This window comes from Trichosurus vulpecula, chromosome 3 (assembly GCF_011100635.1).
Source record: "Trichosurus vulpecula isolate mTriVul1 chromosome 3, mTriVul1.pri, whole genome shotgun sequence".
Lineage (NCBI taxonomy): Eukaryota > Metazoa > Chordata > Mammalia > Diprotodontia > Phalangeridae > Trichosurus > Trichosurus vulpecula.
The window spans coordinates 332,322,426-332,339,584 of record NC_050575.1 but is presented as its reverse complement, the minus strand read 5'-3'; the positions used below and the strand labels follow the sequence as shown (position 1 = coordinate 332,339,584).

The window sequence follows — 17,159 nt, the reverse complement described above, 5'->3', positions numbered from 1 at the left end:
AGAGGACAGCCTTCACAGAGGCTTGTAACTCTGTAACAATGCCTTATACAATATTTGGAATGACTATTAAAAAAACAAAACAAATGTACAATCCGAGTCCTGAAGACACACTGTAGAACTTTGGGGATATTTGCCTCCAACACACTTAGGCTGCTCATCACCTTCACCATTCCAGTTTTTAAATCCTGAGTCAAGCGCCAAAAAAAACAAAACAAAACAAAACAAAACAAAACAAAACAAAACAAAAAATAAATAAAGCCATGCCATCTCATCTCTTTTTTGGGCAATTATCATGTCACACCCTTCGACAAAAAAAAAAACAATCAAAAAAACACAAACAGTCCATTTAGAAGCATTTGCGGTGGACAATGGAGGGCCCAGATTCATCATACTCCTGCTTGCTGATCCACATCTGCTGGAAGGTGGAAAGAGAGGCCAGGATGGAGCCTCCAATCCAGACAGAGTATTTACGCTCAGGTGGGGCAATGATCTTGATTTTCATTGTGCTGGGAGCTAGGGCTGTAATCTCCTTCTGCATCCTGTCAGCAATGCCTGGGTACATGGTGGTACCACCAGACAATACGGTATTGGCATACAAATCCTTACGGATGTCAACATCACACTTCATGATTGAGTTGAAGGTAGTTTCGTGGATTCCACAGGATTCCATACCTAAGAAAGATGGTTGGAAGAGGGCTTCTGGGCATCGGAACCTCTTGTTGCCAATGGTGATAACCTGACCATCAGGGAGCTCATAGCTCTTTTCCAGAGAAGAGCTAGATGCAGCAGTGGCCATCTCCTGCTCGAAGTCTAGGGCGACATAACACAGCTTCTCCTTGATGTCACGCACGATTTCCCTCTCAGCTGTGGTACTGAAACTGTACCCTCTCTCAGTCAGGATCTTCATGAGGTAGTCCGTCAGATCACGGCCAGCCAGATCCAGACAGAGGATGGCATGGGGAAGGGCATAACCTTCATAGATGGGCACAGTGTGGGTCACACCATCACCGGAGTCCATCACAATACCAGTGGTACGACCAGAGGCATACAGGGACAGCACAGCCTGGATGGCAACGTACATGGCTGGGGTGTTGAAGGTCTCAAACATAATCTGAGTCATCTTTTCTCTGTTGGCTTTGGGGTTCAGGGGGGTTTCTGTCAGCAGCACAGGGTGTTCTTCAGGGGCCACACGGAGCTCATTGTAGAAAGTATGATGCCAGATCTTCTCCATGTCATCCCAGTTGGTGACAATACCATGTTCAATGGGGTACTTCAGGGTCAGAATACCTCTCTTGCTCTGGGCCTCATCCCCCATGTAGCTGTCTTTCTGGCCCATACCTACCATCACACCCTGATGTCTGGGGCACCCAACAATGGAAGGGAAGACGGCCCGAGGGGCATCGTCTCCTGCAAAGCCAGCTTTGCACATTCCGGAGCCATTGTCGACCACGAGAGCAGCAATATCATCATCCATGGCGAACTTTGAAGTGGCAAGTTTAAACCCTTAAGAGAGAGAGGAGGTGGTGCCGCACCTGGAGGCAGGGGGGAGGCAAGTGCACACTGGGTGGAAGAGCTCACAGCTCTCCAATCTAATTTTTAAGGTAGTATTTCCTTCAGTGGTCTTTTGGACCTCCTTTTCCATCTGGATAATTCTACCTTTCAAGGCATTCTTCTCCTCATTGGCTTTTTGCAACTCTTTTGCCATTTGAGTTAGTTTATTTTTTAAGGTGTTATTTTCTTTAGTATTTTTGGGGTCTCCTTTAGCAAGTCATTGACTTGTTTTTCATGGTTTTCTTGCATCACTCTCATTTCTCTTCCCAATTTTTCTTCTGCTTCTCTTACTTGATTTTCCAAATCCTTTTTGAGCTCTTCCATGGCTTGAGACCAATTCACATTTTTCTTGGAGTCTTTTGATGTAGGCTTCTTGACTTTTGTTGACTTCTTCTGGCTGTATATTTTGATCTTCTTTGTCACCAAAAAAGACTCTAAAGTCTGAGTTTGAATCTGAGTATGTTTTTGCTGCCTGTTCATATTCCCAGCCAACTATTTGACCCTTGAGTTTGTTGTCAGGGTATGACTGCTTGTAGAATAGAGAGTCTTTTGTCCCAAGCTTGAGGGGCTCTGCTGCTGTTTTCAGAGCTACTTCTACACAGCAAGCTCTGCCACACCAGCACTCCTCCTCCCCCAAGAACTGCCAACCAGGATCACAACCCAGATCTAAGCAAGGCAAAGCAGGCTCTTCACTCCTGCTTTGATTGGTCTCTTAATTCCTCCTACCAGGCGGGCCAGGGTCCAGAAGCAACCACAGTTGGATCTCTGGAAGCAGCCGCAGAGCTGCACCACCTCAGCCTCCCCCAGGGCTAGGACTGACCACGCATTCCTCTCACTCAGATCTAGCAATTTTTCCACTAATCTTCTCTGTTTTCTTTGGCACTTGTGGGTTGAGAAGTGTGGTAACTTCCACAGCTCAATGATTCAGGACCCTATGGCCTGATCTGCCCAACTCCTGGTCTGGTTGGTCCTGGCACATCCCACGGTGGGCTGTGCTCTGCTCCACTCCCAGCATGGTGTGATAGAGCCTTCCCAGCCATCATCCAGGCTGTCCTGGGCTGGAGCCTTGCTTCCCTCTGCTATTTTGTGTGTTCTGCAGCTCTAGAATTTGTTCAGAGTCATTTTTACAGGTGTTTGGAGGGACCTGGGGGGGAGATTTAGGAAAGTCCCTGCTTTCCAGCTGCCATCTTGACTCAGCCCCCCCCAATTTTTTTTTTATTTTCTTTTCTCTAATCAATAGTGATTTAGAACATTTTTATATGGCTATAAATAACTTTAATTTCTTCATGCAAAAACTACCTGTTCATATCATTTGTTAACTGGGGAGACTTACATATTTTTTATTAGTCACAATCATCACATGGTCTGATTCTTAGATTTGCTCTCCTTGATCTTTGACCCAGGTCAGTTCTTTTTTGTAGCATATCATTTGGAATTTTTTTTTGTTTTTTTTAAACATTTTTATTTTATTTTGTTGCTTCTTTTTGTCTCATGGTGTCATAGTTTTCGCTTTGGCCATTTCAAAATATTAGAATCTACTTCTTGGTAAGGATACCAACTCCTGTTCCAAGCTATTAATTCTCTTTCTCATCCTTTCTTCCTTTTCTGTCCTTTCATTTGAAATTATATTTTTATATCTCTTTGTTCATTTATTGCAGATACTCTTGTAGTACTTATGGTAAAGTCATTCTTTTCTGTGATGTACTATATAGAATTGTTATTGAGTTAATTTCTTTATTTAAGCTGACCTCTGGAACTTCTTTCTACCAATCTATAATATTCAATTATTGTATTTGGCACTTGCTTCTACTTAAAATTATCTCCAGCTTCTTGACTGGACTTTGGGCATGGCTTACTCTTTCTTATTTTCATACTCTTGGATGGTAGTAAAAGATTCTTTTTCTGTGCTGGATATGGTGGATAGGACTAATCTTGATTTTCATTAGGAAGTTTTGGGTCAGGTTCCTGGGTAATTATTTTAGGTTTTGACTTTGTTTAATTCTGTTCTCCCCTTTTATAGATCTTAACCCAACAGTTTACAATGACTCAACCTTGTCTTCTGTTTTGGTGGCTGGATATTCTGCTCAGTGCTGCCCCATTCTTGTCTTCTGCTCTGGCTAGTCCCTTTCTATGTGTACACTGTGCCTTCTCCCTACCCTAATTTATCTCTGCTTCTTAAAGCATCCACATTGTTCTGATAGTCTTTTTGTGCTATCTTAGACTACATGGAGGGTCATATCTTTATTTATAATGTTCCTTCTGGTAGAACTTTACTAATGTATGTTTGTATCCTTCAAGATCTAACATGCTTCTTCCTTTGTTGTAGGGATATTTTTTCCAAGAGTGGGGTGGATTAGACATTGGCTGAGAACAGTTCTGACTATTTCTGTGACTGTGTGATTCTTGGATCCAGATGTGCAGAGCACATAAGAACATAAGTAGACTACTTTTATCTTATTCTTTTGTTAAGCCATAGTAGGTGAAATTGGGAGAATTTCACCAAATTATTTTTGCCTTTTTGTGCTTGAATTTTTTTTTTATTTTATACAGTGCTAGACTATGCCTTATAATTTTATAGACACTATATAATGAATGACACAGAACATAAATGTAGAGAGCTCTGTATTCTTTTATTTTCCATTAGGAATTATTGCCCCAAATCCTGTAAACTAATACACCCTAAATTGATATGTCTATTTTTAATAAAAGAAGCTTTGCTGGCTTCAGATTTCTTTTCTTATTCTTTTTTTAATAACCAGAAAACTTTTCTACCTGCTTCCTCAGTAGAGAATACCATTTAGCAAGGTTAGTTCTAAATTCCATTTGAAATTGCCACCTCAGGGCACATTGCAATTTTATAAAAAAATGTAATAGAAGGTGGAAAAAGACTTATTAAAAGAATGTGGTTAGAGTGAGAGTTTTTTTCAGTACAAGTCTAACATGGAAAATGTCACTTTTTTGTATTATCACATATATCAGAATGCATTGCTCTGTAGCCATTCATCACTGGAGAAATAGAAATATTAGAGGGAAAATGAGATGGCCTTGCAGTAGGGAAAGAAGGATAGAAGTATTTTCAAGTTGGGATTTTAATATTTGGAAATTTTCATTTATTTTGAAATTTTTATTATTTAATGATATATATTTATCTCCGAGTAAAATAATGTATGTATCAGCTAGTGTGCCCAGATGAGAATATGTCATATACCATATCATAACAATCTAAAAAATTATGTTAGTGACAAAGTGGGATGGAAGGATATTGATACTTCCTTATTATATATCCATACTAGAGTTGGGATCCGTAAGCACTTGATTGTATTATAACTACATAACTACGTTAGAAAAGAGCAGTCAGTTTGGTTATTAGAATGTAGAATATTTATTTTATACTGGCCAAATATGACCCCTAGAAGTATTACTGAAATAATTAACACTGAATTAATGATTTCAAGGTACATAGTTTAAGGCTGTTATATGATATTATTTTATATTTGTCATGTTTTGGGAAATTTAAGAAATATACATATTATGCTCTTATTCTTCTCTTTATGGCATCATAAAAAACAGAAGAAACTTCATCAAGTGATTTGATAAATTCTAGGACACCAACATGTGTCTCATCCACTCATTTTCTAGTTTAGTAACCCTTTCAAAAAAGAGAGTAAATGTGGGCTGTTTCTTATTTTAACCATTCTGGCACGTTTGGATCACTATTTCCTTATATAGATAGATGTTCACTAATCATTTTTTTCATGACACATTCAAGAAATTTTCCAGGAAGTGTAGTCAAGATCACTGTTTTTTTGTTTATTTTATTCTCTTACTTAAAAAATGAGATACTTATTTTCAGTTGATGCCTCTCTCATTCCTTACTACCTTTCAAAGATCATTGACAGTAGTTCAGCTGTCAAATTTATCAGTTGTTTCTGCAGTTCAGAATATATATGCCCTATGACAGATGATTTGAACTCTTAAAGTGGTATCTAACTCATCTTGTAACCATATTTTGGGTATTATACGATCATATATTAGCCATATTTGTTCATTCTTTTTAGTTCAATAGTCATTCTCTCTGACAAAGAAAATAGAAGGAAAACAAGGTGTTAATAGCTCTGACTCCCTTCTGACATCAGTCAGCATCATTTTCTCCATCCTCAATGCAGTCATGTACTTTCTTCGTACTACTTCCCTTCTTTAGCTAAATAAATTCTTTGTTATTTTTAGTTTTCCACAGCATCATTGGTTCATTTTGAGACTTATTACTTTTGACAGTAATCTTACAGTACTATATTTTGCTTTTGTGTTTCTCTGAAATTTGTCCCTGCTTCCCATTTCAAAATGTCTTGAAAATGTTAAATTCTGGATGCATATGTACAAAAATATTTAATAGTCACTCTTTTAATGGTGGCAAAGAATTGGAAATTGAGAGGATGCTCATCAATTGAGGAATGGCTGAACAAGTTGTTGTATATGATTGTGATGGAATACTATTGCTGTATAAGAAATGAAAAGCAAGATGCTCTCAGAAAAAAAAAAAACCTAGGAAGACTTAAATAAACTGATGAAAAGTGAAATGAACAGAACCAGGAGAACTTTGAATACAGTTATAGCAATATTATATGATGATCAACTGTGAATGGCTTAGTTTTTATCAAAAATACAATAATCTCATCTTTTTCCTTTTCAGAACTGTTTCTACTTCTGCCTTCAAAAGTTTCTTTCTTAAAAAATCTTCCTATCCTTCTTTTGTTAATTATCCCCAGTACAACTTTAATAAATCAGATCTCTGCCTGTTCTCTACCCCATTTCCATTTTATCAATTTCCACTTAATCAGAAACAGAGCAATCAGCAAAAACTTCCAGGTCAAATTCATTGACTATTTAGTATTGAATAGAACTGATCCAAACCCCAGTCAGATCCTGAGGTAAAGAAGACTAAGTTGTTACTACCAAGGAGCTTACATTCTAGTAATAGAGATAACACACAAGAAAGTAAAAAGCCATGTGTCATTGTTCAAGTCTATAATGTGAGATGATTGGAATGGATACTCTCTCTGGTCTCTTCTAGAAATAAATTTGTAAATCTAAGATCTGCCATTATTGGCTTGTGTAATTTTACCTCTCTAGGTCTCATTTTTTTCTATACAATTATGGTATTCACTTTAATAGATTATATTTCTCTTTCTAGCTCTAACATTGCATACTAGTGTGTCTACCTATACCCACAATACAAAATAGAACACAGTAAGACATAAGAGAACAAGGTACAGGAATGGCAATGGAGAGAGAAAACTTGGATTTAAAAGACCTATGTTTGAATCTTGACTCTGTCATAGGATCATGGGAAATTAATCAGATCTCTTTGACCTTCCTTCATCTAGGATATCCAATGGATAGTTTTCACCTTTGAGTGTGCTTACAGTTCAATGCTATCAATTTCTTTCAACTCAGTTTTTAAAAAGCGCTGATGTGTTCGGCAAACAGAAGAAACAGTGCTGGAAACAAAAGAGGTAAAGGCAGAAATAAAATGGCGCCAGTACTCAAGACATGTTCATTTCACTGGTGAAGATATAGCACATATACCTCAAAGTATAATAAGAAGATAGACTAATAATTAAGAACTGGTGGGATCACAGAATACTTATCCATGCTGGTGGTACCTAACCTGAAACTTGAAGGACTCTAAGAGAAACAGTTAAGGAGAGAATATCTTCTATGTACTGGGATGACCTTAAGTAAAAATGTATTAGGGTAGGAAGTGAAATGTGTGATTCAGATATAACTAATATCCACTTTGGCTTGAATGCAGAGGATATGCAATAGAATAATGCAACATAAAAGTATGAAGGCATGTTGTAGCAAGACTTTGGTGGACGTTTATTACCACACTGTGGAGCTTGAAATTTACCCTAGAGACAACAAATAGTAACTGATGCTTTCTAGGCATCGAAGAGGTAATAAGGGCATGAACAGGTGTAATGGCTATAAAGATGGGAATGGATATATTTGGAAATATATTGGCTATGTAGGAAAGTTATAGAGGAGAAAGAGTCTAAATAATTTAGAGGTTATATCACAGACAGTTCATTGAGTGACAGGGAAGATTGTGGTGTCCTCTACAGAAATAGGAAGGTTTGGAAAAGAAGAATATATTAGAGAAGGACATGTGGTCCATTCTAGATTTGCTTAGTTGAGGTGCTAACAGGATATGAAGGTAGAAAAGCCAGTAATTCAATTTTGTAATAGAAAATTGTGTTTATTTTTTGCAATACAATCAGGGTTAAGTGACTTGCTGTGGTGATAATGTGAGTGTAGATCTTTCCCACCCATTCAATAGGCCTCAGGTGCTGTCAGTTAAGAGAGGCAGGCCCGTACCTTTGTGATGCCAATCAGTGATTAAAGATCTTTCCCACACTCTTTTGCCTATTGGACGTGAAGCCCTCAGGCCCTAAAAAGAACATATACACCCAGAAAGTAGCTATTGAGAACTGAGAATTCAGAAGTCCGAAGGCAAGCTAGACTTCAGAATTCAGCCCAACAAGAAGAAGTAAGACCCCCAAGTCCACAGAGCTGCAGAAGAAAGTGCTGAGGGGAGAGTGGACACCAGAGAGCTGCAGACCAAAGGAATGAGGGGGGAGAGGACACAGGCAAGTAAAACAGCTAGGATTTGTGAGTGATTTTTTTATGGGAAGCAGGGAAGAAGGTTACAGGATGACTTGGCTCTTTGCTGTGACACTGTGTTTTTATCTCCTTGTTGCTACATTGACGTGGGCTTACTGGATTTGGAATACAATTACTGCTATATCAAATTGGAATTACTGGTTCTGGGATCTGATTCTTTGGTGTCTAAATAAGTGTTATACTTCCTCTGCCTTCTACCTAGAGAGTTTTTCATACTTTGTGATTTTGACCCATACAGTCATGTTCATGGTCATCCTCCAGGTCATGAATCTTGCCTTACTGATATACTTGCCCAGGGTCATATAGCTAGTAAATGTCAAGTGCCTGAGGCTAGATTTGAATCCAGGTCCTCCTGACTCCAGGACTGGTGCTCTACCTACTATGCCTCCTAGCTTACCTATGTAGAAGTGACTATTACACCCAGGTGAAATAATGTGACACTGAGAGGAATAATGTGGAAAGGAGAAGAGAAAAGGTCTAGGGATAAACTCCTGGGGGACACCCAAGCATGATGGCTAGGATAGAGATAATGAACAAAGAATACTGAGAAATAATGCTCAGGTATGAGGAAAATTCATAATGAGAAGGAAAATGTATAGTTGGAGGCAGTGAATATGAAAATTTTCTGTTGCAGGTCCCAATTGGCCTAGCCTCTCCTCCCTCTAAAAAAGATTGATTTCCTGTCCTCCATTTGGTGGATGAACTTGGAGCCTTGGGTGAACTTGGACCAGGAGCCTACCTTCCTGATCTTTGTTGTATTTGTTTGAACTTAGCCCTGCATGGCTACAAAACTCAACCATTTATTGCACTGTTTGAACCTAGCCCTGTGTGGTCAGCCTCCGTCCCGGGAGGGCAGCTTGCTTAAATTCCTCATACTTTCTGCTGCTGGTGTGCTTACTGTGCTTGCTCTCCTCTTACTAAGGGTCAGACTAGGGCTGTCCTTGGCCCATAAATGTTCCACCACCTTAGGGAACAAAATAATGTTGTCCATGATTGTTTTCCCTCTGTCTGAGGACCCTACTCCAGACACAGAAATTAGCTCTTCTCCCTGGTCAGCAAGGGAAGAATTTTTTTAGAACTTCATTTCCCATTCCCTGAAGAAGAATCATACCTTTCTTGGTCTACAGGTGTCACTTTTGCTCACCTTTGACCAAAAGGAGGAAATGACAATCCTTTCAGATTATTTGAACCCCAATAATATCCAAAACATCCAAACTGCTTTTGTTCTACTCTAAAAATGCCCTTTCTGTGTCAGCAACTTCAAAGACCAGATAAGATTGACAAGGAGTATCTTTCCTGTTGTTGACTGGATGTCTGCAACCAGAAGAATAGGATTTTCTCATCTTGATATTCTAGAGACATTTGCCTCTTGTGATTGTATTCTCTAAGTGACACTACCTGGTCAATTGTCCTGTTCAACTAATAACTTCATTTCTTATGATATGGAAATCATAAACCAGAGTTGAAATTGTTACTTAAACTTTGTCTTTCTTCTTCCAGTCAATCCAAAGTTTGCTTCTGATTCCATGTTCATGTATCTGCTAGCTTTAAGGGAATAAATTATATGAATTTATATATCCCCTAGTCTGTTTGCTTCCTTTAACCAAACTTTCAGGTCAACACCACTAAGTGAGAGTGATTTTTATGCCACTTGAGCCAAGTCAACATTTTCCTAAAGGAGAGCACTGACTAAGTCATTCCTCCTACCCTTAATGATTTCCAACGGGTCTTTTATTATCTCTGGCTTTTAAACTCCTTACAACTTGTCCTTTTCTTACCTTTCTAATCTTTTAACATGGATGTAGAGTATTTGATTTTCTTCACACACAGTGCTCCATTTGCCTTCTCTCTTCCTTTGCACTAACTGTTCTGCAAGGCTGAACTTCTCTACTTTCCACCCTGCAACTTTTATTATTTCCTTTAGGAGAACTTTCCTGTTCCCCAGCTTCTAGAGGTTTTCCTTTCACTCTGTGTTTAATTGGCACATTTTGATTCATGCTTATATCTTCAATATTTTAATGTGAGCTGCCTGAGAACAGGTGCTTATTTTTATTTTTCTCTGTATCCCAAGTGCTAAGTCCACTGCCTAGAATATAGTAAGTACTTAATAAAAGCATGGTGATTATTTATTGCTTGCCTGAGGTGCAAAAATCCTTAATCTCAATTATGATTTCTATGAAGAAAGCTTCCTCAACAGCATCAAAATTTGAAGTGGGGTTAAGGAGGATGAAGACTGGAAAACATAATTCAATTTTTCACATAATAGAGCATCAAGGATCTTTGAAAGAGTAGTGGTGGGGTGAAAAGATAAATTGAAAGGGCTATAGAAGCAATTTGGCCATGAGAAATGAAACAAAGAATGATATAATAGCTTAAGGAGATGGTAGAAGGAAGTAAAAGACAGGGAAGTTGTCAGAATTGTGTGTAAACAATATTTTCAAGCAAGATTAATGGTCATTTCCTCCAGGAAGTCTTCCCCAAATAAATCTTCTAACAATTTTCTACTTTTTTAAATGTAAGCTAGAATTAGAACTGTATTTAGGAAACATGGTGAGTAGAAAAAGTATTATTTTTGGCATCCCAAACTTTCAATATATAGACCTCACCTCTCTTCTTTGCACTCTCCTCTCCTAGATGATCTTCTTCCACCCATGGCTAACCTTTATGGAGTTATATCTATTCTCTTTCCTCAGTTTCCCTTATTCTTCCCAGGGTTCCTTATTTTACTGCTAAGTTCTATCTGTGTGGAGTAAATTTTCCCAAAAAACTTCCCACTCTTTCATTACCAATGCTTTCCTCTTATGCCTAATTCCCTCAGGACTCTGATATGTGATTTTGTTATTTGTGTAGATAAATTAATTTCTGCTATGATAATGAATACTTTAATGTGTTATCTTTCCACGAAAAATGTCAGGGTCTCTTTCAGACCTATGTATTGATAATTAAGGAGGGCTTTTAGTACTTAATCAAGTGTCCTCGAAGAGTTTGGCCTTTGTTTCCTTGATTAAATTAGGAATCCTGGATGACCTCCTTGCCTAGTTTACATGGGTTTGAGTGACATGTGTGTGACATCGGAGGCTTTTAGAACATGTGGGTTTAAGTAGTATTTTTTGTGATGCTTTTAGGTCATGTGGGTAAGTCACATGTGTGACTCACCTTTGACCCTGAACAAGATATATAAACCCAGAGGTTGGTGTTCTCCCTTGAGGCTCTCACTCCTGTAGGAGTGTTGGCGTGGGACTCTGGGCAGTCACTGTAAGAGCCTCCTGGCTCACCCAGATGTTGATGGTTCCTTGGTAACTTTGAGTTGTATTTGATCTGTTTATAATGTATGTTTCTAATTTGTTTGTATTTCCTCTGAAGTCCAGGGTGCTGGCTTTTCCCCTTGAACTAAGTGAGTTTATATGTATATATTGGTTTAAAGTAAGATTGTTAACCCCCTCACATTACTTCCTTAGTAAAGCAGGTCAAAAGAACCTGTGCTAGCAGTATTCTTGTTGGTGGGCTTCTGTCGGTCTTTCACCCCCCCCCCCACAGCAGCTGCTAGCCAAATTGTTGCAAAACCTAAGATTACACTTTTTTGGTGTGTGTGTCTGTGTGTGTGTGTGCATGTGTGCATGTGTGTGCATGTGCCTGTGTGTGTATGTATATATGAGGTGGCTTCCTTTTCTCACTATTCCCTGGACTAGCTCCTCACCAGTTCTTTGACCCTTCCATTACTTAAATGGCTCTTGAAATCACAGAATTCACATGTTTATTATATATTTGTCTTTATTACTTTATTATATTGAAAATTCCATTTGGAAAAGTACTATGCCCCTTTCTAAAGAGATAATATACTTTTATTGACATTTCTTTATTTGAGTCCCTCAACAAACATTAGAATTGTTTTGCTGAAAGGATAACATATACTAACAGTAGAGGGATTTAAAGGTATATTTGAGATATAACAGAATCCTTCCTTGGACACTAAGTTCTAAGTTATCCTGGACAAAGTACATTGGACTTGATGCCTAATTTCATAATGCAACAATCAGAGAGCAAATCTTTCTGCCTCCCTTGCCTACCCACAGTATATGCCAGAATGGCAGACACATAACCTTCCTAATCATAACTTAAATTTTATTTTAAATGCTATTCACCAAGAAGGAACTTTCCACCCCAAAACCCAATCTAAATCTTTAGACTGGAATCAGTTTCTAATTAATCAAAGGCACAGTGAGGTTCTGATCTTTATTACCCATAGTAATCTTTCAGAAATTAACATTATGTTGATAATCTAGAGAAATACCAGGCTTTGATTTATTACTGGGGCAAAATGAAACAAAGGCAGGAGTGTGCTGGAGGCAGATTGAATTGGCTCAGGAGAGCAGATTGTAAAAATTTCAGTGTGAGCATTTACAATTCTGAAAGTGAAAAATGCTGCAAAGCAAGATTTGATTCATTGTTTTATTTCAGTTAGCTCTACCCTTAAGAAAGTGATAGAAAAAAGTAAATAATTCAGATTGAAATTAAAGTGTTATGCATACATTCTTCTCAGATTGCCAGTTGTTTGCTTTGAGAAGCACACCACTAGGCAACAACCAGTCTCTTCAGTCTTTTCCAGGATAACTTAGATGGGTCCAAGGAAGAACTCCATTATGTCTGAAACATACATTTACATCCCTCTTTGTTAGTATTTGTTAGCCTTTAATATTCTTCTTCAGTCATTATCATTTACATAAAACAGAGAATGATGGGAAATTTTTAAAGCATTTTCCTCACTATAGCATTTTCCACCTGAAGAAATATAAACCTGAGAATACTTATAATTTCACACAGTGCCTACATTAGCACAAAAGACACTTGCTATGTTATTTTGATTAATTGATAAGCTGAAGAAATCAAAAAGGAGGTAACAAGAATAAGGAAGGACCATGAATCTATGTAACATGAAGATTGATTAATGAAATTGGAGATTGTTTAGAATCAAGAAGAGAAGAGTTAGTGGGATATGATAATTGTCTTTCAGAATATGGAGGACTGTCACGTGGAAGACATATTAGACTTGTTCTGTATCAAAACTGAAGACAGACATAAAAGCAATGTGTAGAAATTGAAAAGAAGAAAATGTATTCTTTGTGTCAGGAAAATAAATCCTAAAAGGTTATAATAAGTGGAATAGATAACTTTAAGAAGTTGCAAATTACCCTCTTCAGAATTTTTTTTTAAAAAAGAGGCTAACGGTATTGATTTCTAGGGTAAGAAAGGGGAGGCAAGGAAAGAAAAAGGAAAAAAACATAACTTTATTGTATGTTTAAAAGGAATACCATGTTGTAAATAATAAATTTGCAGTTTCATATGCAATGATTTTTTTAAATCATACTTTATTATAGAAATATTTTATTCTGTATATTTTTTTGAATTTATTTTATCCCATAAATTAAAATTAAATAAATAAAAAATTGAGACTGAATGATCATTTCTTAGATATGTTATAATGGGTATTCATTTTTGTGTATGGACAAAACCAGAAGTCTGTTGAGGTCAAATCTATGAATCTAATGAAGAGGAGATCAAGAGAAACAAACAGTTCAACATGAATGTACAATCTTATCCAGAGTACCCAGTACTCTCTGTGATCAGTTGCATTAAATTTAAGTTTCATTGTGACTTACAGAAAGAGTGTTTCATAGTCCTTGGCTGAAATTGAGGGCTGGGAGAGATGTAGCCCTCCTCTTATGGGGTGAGCCTGACTAAATATGGTGTATCCATTAGTGGATGGTGGAAAGGGTATCAGGAGAACTTAAAGATACCACATTTGTTGAAGACAACAACTGATGAAGAAACAAAGCCATCACTCTTTGCAGATGACATAATGATATACTTTGAGAATCAAGTAAAAAAAAAAACTACTTGGAATGATAAATAATGAGTGAAGTTGCAGGACATAAAATAAACCCAAACAGATCGTTGCCCTTTCTATATATTACCAACAAAGCCCAATAGCAAGAGATAGAAAGAGATATTGCTTTTAAAGTTACTGTAGACAGTATAAAATATTTGAGAATCTACCTGCCAAGATGAACCCAGGAACTATATGAACAAAATTATAAAAATACTTTTGATGCAAATAAAGTCAACTCTAAATCACTGGAAAAACATCAGTTGCTCATGGGTAGACTGAGCTAACATAATAAAAATGATAATTCTATCTAAATCAATTTACTTATTCAGTGCCATGACAATTAAAATACCAAAAATATTTTATAGAGCTAGAAAAATAATAACAAAGTTCATATGTAAGAACAAAAGGTCCAGAATATCAAGGGAATTAATGAAAAGAAATGCAAAAGGGGCAGCTAGGTAGCACAGAGAGTAGATCACCAGCCCTGGAGTCAGGAGGGCCTGAGTTCAAATCTGGCCTGAGACAATTGACATATTTACTAGCTGTGTGACCTTGGGCAAGTCACTTAACCCCAATTGCCCTGCCAAAAACAGAAAAAAAAGAAAGAAAAGAAATGCAAAAGAAGATGGTCTAGTCATACCAGATATTAAACTATATTATAAAGCAGTAATAATCAAAACTACTTGGTATTGTCTAAGAACTAAAATAATGGATCAGTGGAATAGGATAGGTACACAAGACACAGCAGTCATTGACTATAGTAATCTACTCTTTGATAACCCCAAGGACTCCAGCTTCTGGGGTAAGAACTCATGATTTGACAAAAAGTGCTTGGAAAACTGCAAAATAGTATGGCAGAAACTAGGCATAGACCAACATCTTATACTATATACCAAGATACAGTCAAAATGGGTACATGATTTAGATATAAAGACTGTTACTATACGTAAACTGGAAGAGAAAGAAATAGTTTACCTGTAAGATTTATGGAGAATGGAAGAACTTATGACCAAACAAGAGATAGAGAACATTATGAAATACAAAATGGATGATTTTGATTACATTAAATTGAAAAGTTTTTGCACAAAGCCAGTGCAACCAAGATTAGAAGATAAGCAGAAAATTGGGGAAGGAATTTTTGTAATCAGTGTCTTTGACAAAGGCCTCACTTCTAAAATATATAGAGAACTCAGTCAAATTTATAAGAACACAATTCATTTCACAATTGGTGAATGTTCAAAGGATATTAACAGGCAGTTTTAAGAGGAAGAAATTAAAGATATCCATAGTCATATGAAAAAATGCTCTTAATCACTATTGATTACAGAAATGCAAATAAAAACAACTCCAAGGTACCACATCACACTTGTGAGACTGGCTACTATGATAAAATAGGAAATAGATAAATGTTGGAGAAGATGTAGGAAAACTGGAACATTAAAGCATTTTTGGTAGAGTTGTGAACTCATCCAACCCATTTGTAGAGCAATTTGGAACTATGCCCAAAAGGCTATAAAACTGTGCATACACAGCAATACCACTTCTAGATCTATGTCTCAAAGAAATAATACCTACACGTACAAAAATATTTATAGCAGCTCTTTTTGTGGTAGCCAAAAATTGGAAATCAAGAGGATGCCCATCAATTGTGAAATGGCTAAACAAATTATGATATATTAATGTAATGGTATACTATTGTTCCATAAGAAATGGTGAGCAGGCAGACTTCAGGAAAACATGGAAAGACTTACAAAAACTGATGTTAAGTGAAGTGAGCAGACCCAGATGAACCTTTTACACAGTAACAGAAACATTGTGTGATGACTGATAGATTTATCTCTGCTTAGCAATGCAAGGATCTAACCATGAGAAAGGACAAATGAAACCAAAAAAAAAAAAGAGAGAGCAAAAAGTTTGCCTCAATCTACATTCAGACTCCATAATTCTTTATCTGGATGTGCATAGCTTTTTCCATCATGAGTCTTTTGGAGCTATCTTTGAATCTTGCATTGATGAGAGGAGTCAAGTCCCCTTGATTTCCAATTCTTTGCCACCACAAGTAGAGTTGCTAGAAATATTTTTGTACATACAAGTTCCTTTCCCACTTGTATGATCTCTTTGGAATATACCCCAGAAGTGGTATTGCTGGATCCAAGGGTATGTACATTTTATAGCCCAGAATCACTGGTTCAGTTCACAACTCCAACAATGTGATAATGTTCCAATTTTCCCACATCCTCTCCTGCATTTATCATTTTCCTGTTTTGTCATGTTAGGCCAATCTGACAGCAAAGATGTGGTACATAAGAATTTTTTGGATTTGCATTTCTCTAATCAATACTGATTTAGAGCATTTTTCATATGCCTATAGATATCTTTAATTTCTTCCTCTGAAAATTGCCTGTTCACATCCTTTGACCATTTCTCAATTGGGGAATGACTTGTACTCCTACAAATTTGGCTCAGTTCCCTGCATATTTTAGTTATGAGGCCTTTATCAGAGAAACTGGTTGTAAAGATTTTCTTCCAATTTTCTGCTTCCTTCCTTCTCTCGGTTGCATTGGCTTTGTTTATACAAAAACTTTTCAATTTGACATAATCAAAATTATCCATTTCACATTTTCTAAGGTCTCTTGTTTGGTCATGAATTCTTCCCTTTCCCATAAATCTGACAGGTAAACTATTCTTTGCTCTCCACAGTTACTTATAGTACCAGTCTTTATTCCTAAATCATAAACCCATTTTGATTTTATTTTGGTATATGGTGTAAGATATTGGTGTATGTCCAGTTTGTGCCATACCATTTCCCAATTTTCCCAGCAGTTTTTGTGAAATAGTGAATTCTTAGCCCAGAAGCTAGATTCTTTGGGTTTCTCAAAAAGTAGATTGCTATAGTCTTTGACTACTGTGTCTTGTATAACTAACCTATTCCACTGATCCATGACTCTGTTTCTTAGCCAGTACCAGTTAGTTTTGATGACTGCTGCTTTATAATACAGTTTAATATCTGGTATGGCTAGGCCACCTTCCCTAGCAT

At 37.1% G+C, this 17,159-nt stretch overlaps 1 protein-coding gene across 1 annotated transcript; it reads right to left on the bottom strand.

Annotated features, from left to right (window-relative positions):
* Nucleotides 1-315: 315 nt before the first annotated feature.
* LOC118841892 (actin, cytoplasmic 1-like) lies at nucleotides 316-1,555 on the bottom strand. The gene has a single exon (XM_036749573.1). It carries the CDS (start codon nucleotides 1,472-1,474, stop codon nucleotides 347-349), a length of 1,128 nt encoding a protein of 375 aa, XP_036605468.1. The 5' UTR covers nucleotides 1,475-1,555; the 3' UTR covers nucleotides 316-346.
* Between the last annotated feature and the right edge of the window lie 15,604 nt (nucleotides 1,556-17,159).

Bases quoted from the DNA above. Each gene is read 5' to 3' on its own strand.
- LOC118841892 (XM_036749573.1), bottom strand. From the start codon at position 1,474: ATGGATGATGATATTGCTGCTCTCGTGGTCGACAATGGCTCCGGAATG.